This window comes from Vigna radiata, unplaced genomic scaffold (assembly GCF_000741045.1).
Source record: "Vigna radiata var. radiata cultivar VC1973A unplaced genomic scaffold, Vradiata_ver6 scaffold_261, whole genome shotgun sequence".
Classification (NCBI taxonomy): Eukaryota; Viridiplantae; Streptophyta; class Magnoliopsida; order Fabales; family Fabaceae; genus Vigna; species Vigna radiata.
The window spans coordinates 152796-169344 of NW_014543981.1; the positions used below are offsets into that span (position 1 = coordinate 152796).

General features: G+C 29.6%; 1 protein-coding gene across 1 annotated transcript; it reads right to left on the bottom strand.

Annotated features, from left to right (window-relative positions):
• Positions 1–14133: 14133 nt before the first annotated feature.
• Positions 14134–15115, bottom strand: LOC106755113 (dirigent protein 22). Its single transcript, XM_014637209.2, has one exon. It carries the CDS (start codon positions 14984–14986, stop codon positions 14411–14413), a length of 576 nt encoding a protein of 191 aa, XP_014492695.1. The 5' UTR covers positions 14987–15115; the 3' UTR covers positions 14134–14410.
• Between the last annotated feature and the right edge of the window lie 1434 nt (positions 15116–16549).

The following is a 16549-nucleotide window of genomic DNA, read 5'->3' on the forward strand; positions in this document are numbered from 1 at the left end:
AAATTTAAAATTATACTACAAAGAATTTGTTTAACCTAATATCAAAAGTTTAATCAAATACTAAACTTATTAATCCTAATATTTATATATCGATAACAGAGAGTTTTGAAGTTTAACCTAATATCAAAAGTTTAATCAAATACTAAACTTAGTAATCCTAATATTTATATATCGATAATAGAGAGTTTTTAAGGGAGCAAGAAGAAAGTGGCTTGAGAAAGACGACTTCTGATCTAAACATCAGAGCTGATGAAGAGGGTGATGGGGAAAAACTAGTGTACCTAACAGTGAGCTACCATTCATGTATGTTTTTGGCATTGTCTAATTTTGTAGGGAAAACAGATTTATTTCCTCTCATTCTCATATATCAGCATTCATCATCGCCATGCTTGGGTTGAAAATAGTTTTGTACAATCACACAAAGCTTGCCCTAAAATCCAATTTCGAGAATCAAAATATACATATCTTACACTTGGGTTCTGTTATGTTCTAAACCACGATGATGAGTTTATGTGCAATGGAGAACATCATTCATCAATCATATCTATCATCCATAAATAACACATTAAATAATAAATCATACACACATAATACACATAATACATGTAATATATAACAGAGAATGTAATATATGACAGAGAACACTTTGAATTTCAAAACCGCAACTCATAGAGTGGTTGGCACAAGCCGCAACTCAGAGTGCGGTTGGCAGCGCCGCAACTCAGAATGCGGCTGCAGTTCACAATAACCGCATTTCATATTGCGGTTGGTAGCCGCCGCAGATCGTGATGCGGCTGTTTGGAAACGCCTTTCGAAAGGCGGCAGCCATAACCGCTGATCGAACTGCGGTTATGGCGTTCTGAGACTAACCTCTCTTTGGCTGGTCTTCTTCCTCCGCGCTTTATCTTCTTCCTCGAGCTTTATCTACTGCAGCACCACCACCAAATATACCACCAACACTTGCACGAATCAACACCACTGATCACCAACACTTACACAGTCTCTCGGCTTTAGACAATCAACAGTAATAGCAAAGAGGTGAGGGAGGTGCACTGTTAGGGTTTATAATAATCAACAGTAATAGCAAAGAGGTGAGGGAGGTGCACTGTTAGGGTTTATAATCAAAGTTAAGTTGTTGGGTGTTAGTAGTTAAGAATAGTGGTTAGGAAACAGTAATCATTAAATGAGGTTTGACTAAATTAAATAGGGACAAAATGGTAATTTGGGAGGTGTAGGGAGAAAGGAGTGAGGTACAGGGAGAAGCACTCCCAAAAACTCTTAGGTGTTTGATTGATGGTCTCTCCAACGTTCTTTCAATGTCTTGTCACAATCATCTTTTATGCACATCTATTCAAAATGTATACAATACAGTAATTGATTCCACCCAAAATTCTTTAAAAATTTTTCTTTTAAGAAACTACAATTTTTTGGGCTTTCATTTGATCTTCCTTTGGTTTTGATCATGATAAAAAAAAATTGTACATGTAAAGTGTTTTTGACCTTATCTATTCTAAGCACTTTGATTCTAATCCCATTTTGTTTTCTTTTCTTAACAAACAACTTGAGCATCTTGAAAAATCACATGCTTATGGTTTCTACTTTATGAATTAAATATTTGGAATAATCAAATATTAACCTTTGCATGAATTACCTTATGAAGTGGTCCAACAAATATTAAAATGATGGAATGTTGTATCGTGAACATGAAAAGGACATAAGAAATTTGATCCTTATTATTACAAATATATATCACCACACACACAATTTATGATGATAAATACATTATACTTACACTTTACATAATGAGTTGCACTGTTTCATATTCTTTTCCTGAACAATATCAACTCTAATTTTTTATAACAAGTTAAAACACGGTCATTTCTAACCCATTCAACTTGTTTTTTTTTTTTTCATTCACATTACCCACCGTACTTTCTAGCTCTAATACCAATTTTATATTACTGGGCTGAAATATTAATAACCTCATCACACATAATCAGGATCTTGGAAAAAAAAGAAGAACATAAACTATTATATCACTCAATATTTCAACATTTCAACTCATGCAATGCATCTATGCAACCCATAACTTTTTTATAAGCAAAGTTTATCAATAAAAAAAAAAACCTACATTCTTCATGGTGAAGAAATGAAAGTGGGAGGTGCAGCAAAATCAGACAATACTAAGGTAGTGCGCAGTGAATTCATTTATTTGTGCTTAATATCTAGGTAAGAAAATACTTGATTGAAAATAAACAAGTCTTCATGCAAGACAATACATATATATATATATTATATTTATTTAATTTCTATCACAGTCTATGTTCGAGAAACCCATTTTGCATATCACTTTCAAGAGGGGAAGAACTATTATAAGAAATGAAATGGAAAGCTTATATGCGTTTTCTTTCCTTTGGAATTATAGTATTTTTTTTTTTTTAAAACTTCTTTATGCCTTATATGGACCAATTTTCTACTATTTTAAAAAAGTGTGGAAAACACAACTCCGTTCCCGTTTGTATTTTTTTTTTTTTGACTGTTACAACATTCTAGCAAGGGAGTAGAAGGTTAAGTTGAATGAATTTAATATAATTTTCAACTTAATTTAATTAAATTTTGTTATATTGAGTTAATTTTTTTATTTATCAATCTAATCCCACTATAATTGAGTTAAGTTAAATCATTCAATAGAGTAATTAAAAAACATTTTTAGCTCTTTAACTCTTAAAAAGAACACCAAATCAACATTTTTAATGTTTTCTAACATAATATTTATAAGGTAACATTACGCAACAACCTTCTAAGATATTGTTGTCAAATATGAAATATTTAGTCATAACGTTATGTGGTATGAAATGTTCAGTTATAACAAGATTCATAAAAGAAAATTTATATTATCAACTAAAGAATTATTACTTTATAGTAAAATGTTAGGAAAATTAATTTTATTATATATTTATTATATAATTTAGTTGAATTGAATTAATCGGGTTTAAAGTTCTTAAATATGTTACCCAATTTAATATTCACTAATGTAAAAACGCTGATTTTAACGTCGGTTATTTTAGGTTTTTAATGTCTACACATGAACCGACATCATTTCCGATGACGTCAATGTGACGTCGGAAGTATAGTATGACCGACGTCTATCGTGACGTCAGTCACTGACAGGTCCGACGTCACTAAACGTCGGTGTAAGGGAAAAATGGACGTCTAAAGACATCATATAGATGTCGGTCTTGGCAATAACCGACGTCGAAGAGGCACTAAAGACTTCGCAAATGACATTGACTAACGTCTAAGAGGTACTATAGACGTCGGTGTGTACATTAACCGACGTCTAATATAGTGGTTGTGTTTTAATGCGGTTTTGTTTCCGTCTTTGGATAGCCTAGTAGCACAATCTCCTTTTGCTAGTTTTCCCAAAAAAAAAACTTGCGTCTTTTGAATTTCTTATGGATCTTTTCAACCCAAAACCGAACTTGGGTTCTTGCTTAGTTCCATTTTCATCCGCAAGAAGAAAATATCACGGTGAAACGATAACTAGGCAACGACGCAGGGTCGCTTTTGGGTTGAAATGATCAAAAGAAATTCAATAGACGACGCTTTTTTCTGGGAGGCAGCTAGTAGAGGGAGAATGTGTTACTACGTTACCCCAAGAAAGGAACAAAATTGCACTAAAATACAACACAAAGAAAGCAAATTTTAATCAGTTGAACCAAAAGATAATCGATGAAAGACTAAACAAAGTTTAAACAGTAAGCATAAAAAAAAAACCACTCACTTGGGATGCCGTAAGAGAGAAAAAGAAGAAGAGGCAGAGAGAAAAAGAAGAGGTGCCGCAAGCGAGAAAAGGAAGAGGTTGCAAGAGAAAATGGAGAAGAGGAAGACGATATCAGAAACTAAATGCTGCGAAGAGTTTGTGGTTGCATTTAAAATGAAATTGGGTGTCGGTTGCTCAAGAAACCGACGTCTATATGGACATAGACGTCGGCTATCTCACTAATATGACGTCCAAGTTAACATTTCATCTGACCTTTTGAATACCATTAGACGTCGGTGTCTAGGGGACCCGACGTCTCTAAACCTAAAATGATTGACGTTTGATTTCCTGTCAGGGATGTTGACGACAGTTGTCATGGGGCGCCAACGTCTATAATGATGAACATCATTACTTGCAGGCACATAGACGTCGGTGCCCCTTCTACCGGACGTCTAGGGCCCTCGAGTTTGGTGAACCTAATTAATTACAGGCAGATCGACGTCGCTTCCACTAAACACCGACATCTAAGTTGAAGATTTTTTGTCTTCCCGTCTTCCATTCAGGTCGTGGATGTCGCCTTTTGACTACGCGACATCGAAGCGTCTGGGAATTAGGTAAAGAGCATTAATTGCAGCCCAATAGACGTCGGCCCCCCGTGAACACCGACGTCAATGGACTGTCTTCTCACCTACCCCAAACCATGAGATGTCGGTTTGAGCCAATGTGGACGTCTACAGTATAAAAGACGTCGCCTTAACCGAGAGTCGACGTTTTGGTTACCAAGTTATTTATGATAATGCCACCGTCCACTCATAGACGTCGGGTTATCAACAAACCGACGTCTATTGGGTGATGTTAAACAGCGTTTTTGCACTAGTGATTTTAACTGGTTGCAGGGAAGAAAATCAACTAAACCTAATCACTCAACTACCACAAAAAAAAATAATAATTAATTTTAATTAGATTTATCAAAATAGATCGTACGATTTAATTATAGGGTCAATGTGATGACTCAAATCAAAACATACTATAAACTTTAAGTTCAATCAGAGCTGTCAAAATGGGTCATAACCCGCGGGTCAACCCGGTCCGTCACGGGTTCGGGTTGGATTGGGTTTGAAAAAATTATATTTTTTTATGCGGGTCAGATTTCAACCCCGCTCATGCGGGCTGAACCCGTGGTGGGCCGGGTTGGCCCACCAATCTGCCTACCTTATTTTATTTTGTTAAAATTTAATTTTAATTTTATAAAAAACTATTTATTATGTTTTTTTGCTTGAAAAAAATTATTTAAGTTCCATATTTTCAAAATTAATTAAACATCCACGTTGGAAGTGAAATTTGGGAGTCAAATTTGTTTAGATTTGAATTATAAAAGTTTGTAATTTTTTTTTATTTTAAAAAAATTGTAATTAAGTGAGCTAGTGAGCCAACCCGTTTACCCACCAACTCGTGGTGGGTCGAGCCGGGTTTGAATTTTTCTGGCTCGCTAATAAATGAGCCGGATTGGGTTGGCTTACTAAGTAACCAACCCGTGGTAGACCGGGCCAAGTCGAATCGAGTTACCCGTTTTGACAGCTCTAAGTTCAATATTAAGCCAGTCCGTTATTTTGATCCTTTTCAAAAGAAATGAAAAGAAAAATAGTTTCAAAATTTAAAAGAAATATATATTCTTAAATATAAATCACATGAATGAAATTGATTTCAATTTGAGTATAATAATTTGATATATACCACATATATTAATGAAATAATACTTATATTTTATTTTTTAATAGTATAATTATTATTTAAAAAAAAAAACATCACAACCCCCAAAAACCTGAGTACATCATGTAAACCCATTTTATTTGCATGTTAAAAGCTCTAATTAAAACAAGTCAATTCAATTTAAATCACAAATTCAGATTTGGAACTCATCCATTTTAATCACTCTACTCCTAGTTTGTTTCTATTTGTATAAATGTTTTTAACTACAAACATCTCCTTTTTTTTTTGTTTGTTTGTTAACCTACAACCATCTAAAAGTTTAGACCAGGAACACCTAAATATTTGGGCAACATTTGGACGTGGAAGGGGCTTAATTAGGTGTGAAAATTTCATGAATTAGGTTGATTGGTCGGTAACCTAAGTTATATGAAGAACTTCAAATCACTTGCAGGTTAAAGTTTATCTACCAGAATCCATGACTATTTGTTAATTGCATACAAATTTACCTTAAGCGTTCTATAATATAATCTTCTCTCAATTTGAATGGAACAATTGAAGACATTTCGTTTTGAACCCTTTTGTTAAGTGATCCCAAGCAACAATAGTACCAATGGGGATACTATAAATATGTTCATACTTGTTGTCATATGTTCCTTTATCATATAATAATAATAATAATAGGTGTAAAACATATGCCACACACATTCTGAAACTTAAGAAATAAGTCACTCAATACCTACCATCATGACTCAAGTACCACATGAAGAGCGCAAAAGCAAGAACAGGGTAGCACTTTGCCTGACATAAAAGAAAACAACAACATATATGGTTCCAAAGTCCAATATTTCTCTCACCATTTACATGGCAAATCACTAAAATGTCTTTTCCTGAAAGATGACAACTATGTTTCACTTCAATTGGTAATGGAATCTGCAAGCAACAACACTAAGCCTGGGCTGTTTCCACCAATTTACTGTACATGCAGTTACAAAAATGAGTGTCTGCTTGTTTCCGACCATTGCAGCCATTTGAAGGAGAGAGGGTAAAGAACATCTTCGTTGAAGTGAGGAGATGAATAGGAAAAGATAACTCATCACCCCAATTATAACACAATTGCGCTTCCCATTTTTCTTTCTTTTGCACGAGTTTATAACATTAGGTCTTCTTCACTTAAGTAGATTAGAAAATTGAATAGATTTGAGAGGATTTTAAAGTAATTGTTTTTGTTATTTATTTGAGTGAATTTGGAGATAAACGAAAGTGGATTTGGAAGTAAAGTTTATGAGAATTAGCGTAGGATTTAATTTATGTGATAGATTAAAAAAATTTGCTTCCGAATCCACTCTCACTTATCTCCAAATCTATTCAAATAATCAATAAAAAATTTATCACCAAATCCTCTCAATTATTCTCCCTCAAATCCACTAAAGTAAACAAGACCTTAAAAATGAATTCAAGAAATTTGAAAATAAAAATCAATTATATATATATATATATATATATATATATATATATTAAGAGAGCAAATTATGGGATATACAGAGCGTCTTGCTTTATTTCTATTATGTCATTAAATAATAATAATAATATTGATATTAATAATAATATAAAATAATATTAATAATGTAATATTTACATATAAATTTATATCATATTTATTCTTAATGATAAGATAGTAATCAATAGTTTTTTTTTTTCTTATTAAATAATTTTCTAAATATATTACATTCACCATATCATACACAAACTTTCATAATTTTTCATCTTAAATCAACTCAAATAGCACATGATTTTTTACAAACATTATAATCTTTTTTCCATCTTCTCAAATCTATTCACTCACTTCCTTTCAAATCTTCTCTCCAATATAAATATAAAGTAAATGATTTTTATTCATAACATAAAAATATAAATCTTTTGTATTAAAAGATGTTCATTTTAATTTTTATAATTGAAGAAATATCAAGCCCATTAGCTATTACACCTTGCACATTTAATTATTGATTTTTTGTCTCATAGAAAACCTAAGGATAGGTTAGGTTATTAATGGTTATTCAATCCAGATTTATAAAATAAAAAATGATATTTTGATATAAATAAATATTTTATATTCATTTAATATATATATATATATATATATATATATATATAAATATTTTTTTAAAATATAAAGAATCATTATTTTATAATATTTTATTTTTATATATATATCAAATGAATATAAAAATATACCATTATCATTTTTCTTATAAAATAGACATAACACTAATAACATATAAGTCTAACCTATGTAAAACATTAATACTACAAAGAATTCAAAATGTCACTATTCAGCTTAGAACTTACACTGATTTATATATTAAATGCTATAATCCGTTATTGTAAAACAAATTTATGCTTTACAATTTCTACCGACATTGCACGTTAGATCATTTAACAAGCAACTCCCTTGTGCTCCGCTATCCTGAACACTTCTCTGGAAAACCCTTCTCTGCATCAAGAGCACTGAGATTCAACTATCATGCGTAGCATTCATTTTCAGCCAAGACATGATCAATTCTCTTCAGCTTTCAACATCTCTCTTCTGAAGAAACAACGAATAATGACACTGAAAGGCCATACCACAGACACTCATTTCATCTACAAGCTTCTGCATACCTCTGCATTATGGTGGTGCTAGAAACAGTTCCCACAGTTTCCTTCACTCATCTCATAAGAAAGTTAATAGAGCTTCATTGGGTCAGAAAAAACAAAAGTTTGAGTCACACGCAATGTGTTACATATACTGTCGGAAATCAAATCAAACACACAACCACATTGCAAACTCTGCAACTTCAGTGTATGGCAACGCTAGCTACAATTATTCTGTCACTTGAATCCTATCAATATGTATACAGTGAAATATGGAAGTGGTAAAAAATTAATATATGAATAAAACATTATAAAAGTGTGGTAGTTATAAGTATCTTCAATATCTTGAACGGAAAACATATAGATACTTATGGGCAAATCTTAGAAGCGAGGCTAAAATAATTCTCAAGCTAATTTACGAAAGAGCCTTATTATGGAAGATTTGAAAAACGTCACAATGACGATTCTAGAAAGCACGATCCTAGAATAAAAGAAACATATACGACAGCTTTTGAGGATTTTGCCGCATGACACTATCTATTATTAAAAATTTGAAGTGCTATGGTTTGGATCACATTAGCATTGGCATTACCTAATCCACCACATAAAGAGACCAAAAGTTACAGTTGAAAACACGAAAAGGGTACGGTTAAGTATAAAAAACAAAAGAAGACAAATTTTAAAGGGTATATATAAGATGACATCACTGTAATGTCAATGATTACATATCAGTTCGAATTCAAAAAAAATTTGACTTCAACAACCCCATTTCAGGGTTGGGCATTATATATTCAGACATTTGAATGTGTTGCATATCTTATGTTTCCTTGTATATAATATATATGTACACATGAACCACAGCTAGATTATTGAAAACGCGTGTATCATAAAACCTTTCACAACTTATAAAGTTAATCGATACTTTAGAATAACGTCAGGATGAAGACTAAATTTTATTAATCTCTTAATAAATTTTAGTAAATGTTTTGAGTGTGGAGTCTTATATCACAATCAGAATATTTTATTTCTTACTTTTCTTCAAATTTCCCAAGATTGTTTTCAGTTTCAATTATAAAGTTTTTTCAAATCTTTAATATTTTTTCTCCAAACCATGTAGTACCTATTAAAGGTACTTCCAAATATAAGCTAGGATAGTAAAATTTTGAATTCACATCTATCTTCTTATCTTAAACTTGAATATATAGATTTTAAAATTAACTTATAAATTTTAAAATTAACTTTTAATTAAGATGAACTTTATCATGACCAAAAAATCGATAAATATATTTTACCTGTAAATGTGTTTAATTTATAATATGATATTTAATCAATCGGTTATTCACTCTTTAGTAAGACCGTCTGATTTGTGAAAGATAAACATAAATAGAAACTGAATCCGCCAAAAACCCGTCAGTTGTAAAGTTAAAAAATATTTAATATGACAAGTTATTAAATTAAGAACTTTTTATCTATTGTGTGTTTAATTCTATTCTTATTGGTAAATAATTTTATGAATATTTTGTTTTATTTTTTGATATTGAGGTTATAGAGTTCTCAAAGTAGAATTTTTTTTTTCATATTTAATTGTAAATAAGAAAATCCTATGTAGAGAAAAGTATATTAAGAAATTTTAGAGTGTATCCTTTTTGCACAAAAATATTAATAACTTACGTTTGGATATATCCAATGAATAACACCTCCATCAAAATTTATTTTCTTACACATTCTTGACAATATATTAACATGATGGTTAATTTCTCGAGTCTTCAGTAAATAATTTCTTCTTACAATTACTTCAATACATTATCTTTACATCACTGTGTATAGCTTTCATCTTTGAAGACAATGATCTTTTTTATACGAATTTGGTTTTTTTGGGCTAATCGATATATCTAAAATATGTTATTTACAATTTTATTATTTATCTATATGAATAAATTGAGTCGATTACTTTATAATCTTTATAAAATTTGAGGATCAATAAAAAGTAGCAATATTCATAAAATTCTGTAATTTATATTAAACTTCAAGTATATTCAAAAGATTGTGTTAGAAACTAGAAACTTTTTTAATATTTCTCTCATAAAAAGGGTGAATATAGTAAAACATAAGAAATATTTTTTCGTCTCAGAAAACTAATATTATGAAAAGAGTTAGAAGATAAAGTAACTTTTAATCGTGTTAATTTGTTGGCATGCGTAAAATGGAGTGAGACAACCTAACTCACCTAAGTAGGCTGTAAAATTTTGATCATCTCCATTAAAGGGCAGCTTGAAAGGCCAGCAAGTAGTCTGTCAGTTTTTCTTTCCTTTTTATAATTTTGTTATATTTAATTATATAGATATTTTATAATTTTTATATTAGAAAAATTAATTATCTCAATTCATTTAAACCTTTTTTCAAAATGTACATTTAATAGATTATATTGAATATAAATAAATTATTTTTGTGTAAATAGATATTTCACTTATTTCAAATATAATCGATTAGGTTGGGACATAATTGATTATACCAAGCTTTTTAAAAAAATTCAATCTTTCGAAAATAATCAATTAGGTTTAAACAATAATCAATTAGACTAGTTTTGAAGTATTTTCATGATTGGTGATTGAACATATTAATAGATTATTTTTAATGATAACCATTTGTTTAGTTATTTCAATTTATTTTAAAAGGGAAACTCTTAGAATTACAAATTTTTACTTTTTTTTTAATCAAAAGAGTTTTCTATTAATTTAAAAATATTTTTGAAAAGTACTTTTACATAATAAAATTATTTTAAAATAAATATTTCTCTAGGTTCATCAAGGAAGATTTACCAGTTGTTAGTTGATTTGTTGTGAAATTTGTCACATATTATCATTTGATATTTTTTCTTTTATTGTAATTTAATTTGTTAGTCTTGCATAATGTTTTGGTGTGTGTATTGTAGGTATTTGAGTGAGTTTCACCTAATGTAGATCCTCTTAAAGGGTGTTTGATTAAAGTGTTTTTAGTTTTCTGATTGCATACATGGTCTAGTTTGGATAAATAAATTGTTTAGTGAAAAAGAATTCACTTTAGGTTATTTGGATCAATTGGATAAATATTCAAAAAGAATTGAACTAGTATACACATTTTTGTGTATTCATGTGTTTTATTTCTTATCATTATCTTGAATTCTTTGTTGCTTTTGGTGTTCATTGAATATTGCACTTAATTTCTCTCATCATAAACATTTTAAAATCAACTTTATTAAAAAATTATAAAGGGTATTTTTTTTTCAACTAATTCACTCTCTTTGTTGTGTTTTTAGTCATTTTTTGTTTACATTTTTTATGTTTTTATGTTGTGGAGAATAAGAAACCATTTCAGGTTTCAAAAGAGGTTGAATTTAGATATGGTCATATACACAATTCAATGACACATGAAATTATCATATAATTCTTCAAATAGTATGAATAACGATATTACAAAATTTACTATTTTTGGTTCTTTGATATCAAAACAAGTCTTTGCAATGAACTTAGACTTCTACAAATAATTCGAAAGATTCCTAATGTTGGATGGATTAAAATCAATAATGATGGAGTTACTAGAAGATGAAGTCATGGAGATTATGACAACAATTTTAGAGGAAATCATGGTGAACACATTGACAATTTCTCCTCTTGTCTTGAAGTTAATAAACTTCTATGTGGAGCTTTTGGATGTTATTTTTGCCATAGAGATCTTGTTAGCTTGTGGTTATACACATTTGTTGTTGGAATGTGATTCACCATGATATGTCAAGCTTTTTCCTCTCTTTAGTCTATTTCTTGGCCTCTTGGAGGAAGATTGATGAAGTGCATTAAAAATTGTGATGACTTTAAGATCTCCCATATTTACCTTAAAGACAATCATTGTGCCGATACTCTTGTTAATTTTGTGATTAATAGTAAATTAGATTTGAAGTGATTTATTGTTTTAGTTCCTATGATTAGTTTAGAGTTTTCCCACAATTGATATCAATATCTCTCATTTTTGTTTTGCTTAGTAATTTAGTGTGAGTCTTATTTATTTTTTGTCTATGAGCATGAGTTTGATTTGGGCAACATGTTTTTGTATTTGTTCCTCTTTTATATTCAAATTTGTTAGAAGTGAGTTTTAGGTCTAACTCAACCCTACAAAACCGGCTTATAAGGTGAGGTCTGTACCCCACTTATATATTATAAATTGATTTTATCTCTGGTCGATGTGGGACTTCCAACAAAATTTCCATATAATATCATATAATTGTTACACTTTACAGGTAGTAGAGTAGCTAAAGTGTCAAAGCTCATGATATTACTTAACATATGCCGTTTTTTTTAATTATCTTTATTTTAAATTTTAATTAAAATAGTGGACCAACGAGTCAGTTAGTTGTGTGATGCCTTTAACTTGGGAGACAGATTCCGTGAAAGAAAAAAAAAAAAATCAACTAAAAATTAAGCAAAATTACGTGAATTTTCTCGTAGAAAAGTCACTGAATCCGTCCTCCTAATTGAGAGGTTTGTTGGATCGGATGAGACAATTAGTGAATTGAAAGTTCTAACTTAATATACAAAAATTTAATTTAATGAGCTAATGAATTACTTTGCATGCTGAATATTATTAGTTTTAAAAAGCTAAAATTTTGAAAATAATTAGAAAATAAAGTCCTATATATAGATGCATCCTGAATCTTGTAAAAGGTAACGTATTGATGGGGTTTCCTTTATGGTAGATAGAAGACTTTTCAAATGTTGGTGAAGAAAAATGTTTGAGCACTTATTACATCTATGTGTTGTAGGACTTCGACATGGCGTTTGTCCTCCAGTTTTATGACTTGAACGTGTCGTGAGGACTTGTGAGTAGTGGGTCTTTCAGATTTTCTACATCAAATAGTACATTATTAAAACGTGAGTTTTGGTTACAAAACAAGTTGTTTGCTTTCTACTGGTCGAAAATTGAATGACAAGAAGAAAAGAAAGGGACTTGACTCACACATAATGGGTTTATCGTTTCGAGAATGATATTTTAATAATTCTTTTAATAATTTTTTTGACAACAGGACATGTCACTATTTTATTAATTTGTTTAAATTTATTCTAAAAAATATTTAAAATAAATTAATCACAAACTGCCATGAATATGTTATCAAAAAGTTATAAAAAAAGAATTGTTAAAGAAATTTTTTTTCTTATGGTTATGGTCACCTTTGGTGGAAAACCAATTCTTGCTCGTCAAACAAATTTTCTAGATAATTTTTTTAGTTATTAGAAATCTATTTAATAAGTTTTATTCTATATCCTGTGAAAATGAATTATTTATTAAGCTTTTATTAAATCGAGAAGTTTTTTGTTTAATCAACCAAATTCTTATCTTTAATGGCTCATTTATATCAGAGGACCAAACAATATCTAAAATTAACTCATGTCAATTAATGAATATACTCTCAAAGAGTTTGTAATTTGATACCAAGAATGAAATGAATTATTAGACATAATATTTCAATAAGTTGCAAATTTCAAGCTGATGCTAGAAACCCTGCACCTCTCTGTAACCAAAAACAGATAACATACCATCTGTCCATCTCTTGCAGAAATGAGAATGTAACTTTCATGTCAATTAACAGATTAATCATAAGGTGAAACAACGCCATAATTCTTAAAATGTTGTGTCAATTAGGGAAATAAATCTAGAAAAGCAGTGTGAAATTGATTAGAGTTAGAGATACTCCACACAGGTAAAATATATCAGCAATTAACACTGTAATGTGAAAGTTCTGGTATAATTTCGCTTTCTGTCTCGGTAATAATATACCCACCTGAACTATATGTAATCAAAATCTGCCACTTAAAGTGTAAGATATGGTGTTACATTCTTATGCAAGAAACCAAAACATCCATAGTTTATTTCATTTCAATACAATCATATGTGGAAGATGCAGAAGGAAATTTCACACTGCTAAATGGACCATACTTGAGTTTCTTACATTTTAGATTGTTAGAGTGCGTCTATTGCAGAAAGCCTTTGCTCCAATTGAATCAGTTCAAGACATCATACATTGTTTTCCAATTGCATGCAATATAAAGAGGATCATAAATTATTATTCTAAATATCACACCAACCACAAATACAACATAATTAAATAGGGAACAGAGATGGGTTAATAGCAATAAACCCGATCTCTTGACAAGGCAAAGGTAGGCATCAAAAGCAAAAGCAAATGCCATATCCCTCAAAAGAAACAAAGAGTGAGAATCGCTAAAGAAAAAGCTTTAAGTGTATATGATCTGTTCTATACCATAATCAAATAAATCGTCAATAATGCATAACATAAACATTGTACTCAACAATAGCATCCCCACTCTTGAAATCAACCCAATGGGTCCTAGCCTCTGCATAGCCTCTTGCAAACCTGAAAAGGCCACTGCCTCCGATCACAGGCATCTCCCTCACCTTGTTGAAAACACAGTTCCTCCCCAAGATGGTGATGGTGCTGCCATTGTACTTCCCGTCAGAGAATGCAAAGTTCATGGCCATGAGAAGATCAATTTCAGTCTGGGAAGCTGAGGCATAGAATCCCTGAGCCTTGCCCACAAGCTTGGAGCTCAATTCGGGCCCCAAAGTCAAAGGGTTGTCGATCATATTGACCAAGCCAAATGCTGTGGTGGTGTTGAGCTTCAAAGACGGTGGAACAACCGACACTGAAGTGGGGTTGCGCCCACTAAGAATGTCATGCCAATAGAACTTGAAATGACTGAGTTTTTCTTTCTTCTTTAAGCCTAACAGCTTGCGGTCTACGGCATGGCCAAACTCAGAGTCTTCTTGGGCATTGAGAAGGTGGAAAGAGAGGAGAAGGAGTGAGAATGTGAGGAAAGAAAGAGGGTTTGGCATGGTGTGTTTGGTGCCAAATTTGGATGGAGAAGAAGGGTTTGGGAGTGGAAAAGGGGGTGAAGGGTGAAAGGCTTATAAGGAGACAAGGAAGTGGAGAAAGTGGGGAAAAAGATGAATGGGTGGGTGTGGTTGTTGGTGGCATCATTTCCTAGAACTCATTGGTGCTGTATAGTGAGACCACATTCATTACTTTCTTTCACAAAATACAAAGAAATTGTTGTGACAATACTCCTTAATAGTACTTTTTACAGTGATTCTCTTTTTCATCTAATTTAATTAAAATCATTTTACTCCTATAAAAATTATTAGTGATAATAAAATGGTGTAAAGTAACATTTTTTCAAATTGTTGTGAAGTGTAAAACAGTTTTATATTTAAAAAGTATTGATTGAAATTTATAATATCTAGAAGTGTCAATTTTTGATCCATAACTTATGAATTAGTCCTCATCATTTTTGAAAAAAAGTCTTATTTTAGGAATTTCTTGAAAGGATGTTTCATTCTACACTTTAATTATCTCATCCTGCACTTTTAAAAATTATAATTTTAACTTTTTGAAACTTCTAACTTTTTAAAAATTTTCACTTTAGATATTTTATCCTACATTTCCAACACTCCATCCTTTTTATACTTTTAATTTTTTTTAAAAAATTTCTTTCTTAATCTTAATGAATATTTTTTAACTTTTTTTTTATTAGAATAACCATATACCTCTTTAACACTTCATCTTTCTAATAAATTTTTAAGACTTTATTTTTTATTTATAATTTAGTAACTATTTAATTTAATTTAAAAATATAATATAATTTAGTACTTCTTCATATTTTAATAATTATTAAAATATAATTTGTATTATTATAATAATTTAAAAAATAAAATAATTAAAATAAAAGTAATACAAATAAAAATAAAAAAGAAAAAATAATAATATAGAATCTGATTTGATATATATAAAATTATTAAATTATATTAAAATATTAAATTAAATTAAATTATTATTAAATTTTAAATAGAAAATGAAATTTAAAAAAAAAATCATCGGATATTCGCATCCGATAGCATGTTTTAGATTTCCAATTCCGATAAGTTTTAATTTTTTTTATCTATAATATATTAACCATTTAATTTAATATTATTTAATATATTTTATATTTAAATAACTATTAAAATATAATTTATGCTATTATAATAATAATATTTAAAAAATTAAAATTAAAGTAATAGTAATTAAGAAATCTAAATATTTAGAAATCTTATTTCATTAATTTAATATTTAATATAATTTAATATATTTATATATATTAAATCAGATTTTATATTATTATTTTTATTATTTTAATTTTAACTATTTTAATATAACTATTATAATAATACAAATTATATTTTAATAATTATTAAAATATGAAAATATATTAAATAATATTATATTTTTAAATTAAATTACATATTTATTAAATTATAAATAAGAAACAAAGTTTTAAATTTTTTTTATTAAAAGACTGTAAAGTTAAAGGAGTGCAGGATTACTTTAATAAGAAAGAGAAAAGTTAAAAAATATTTACT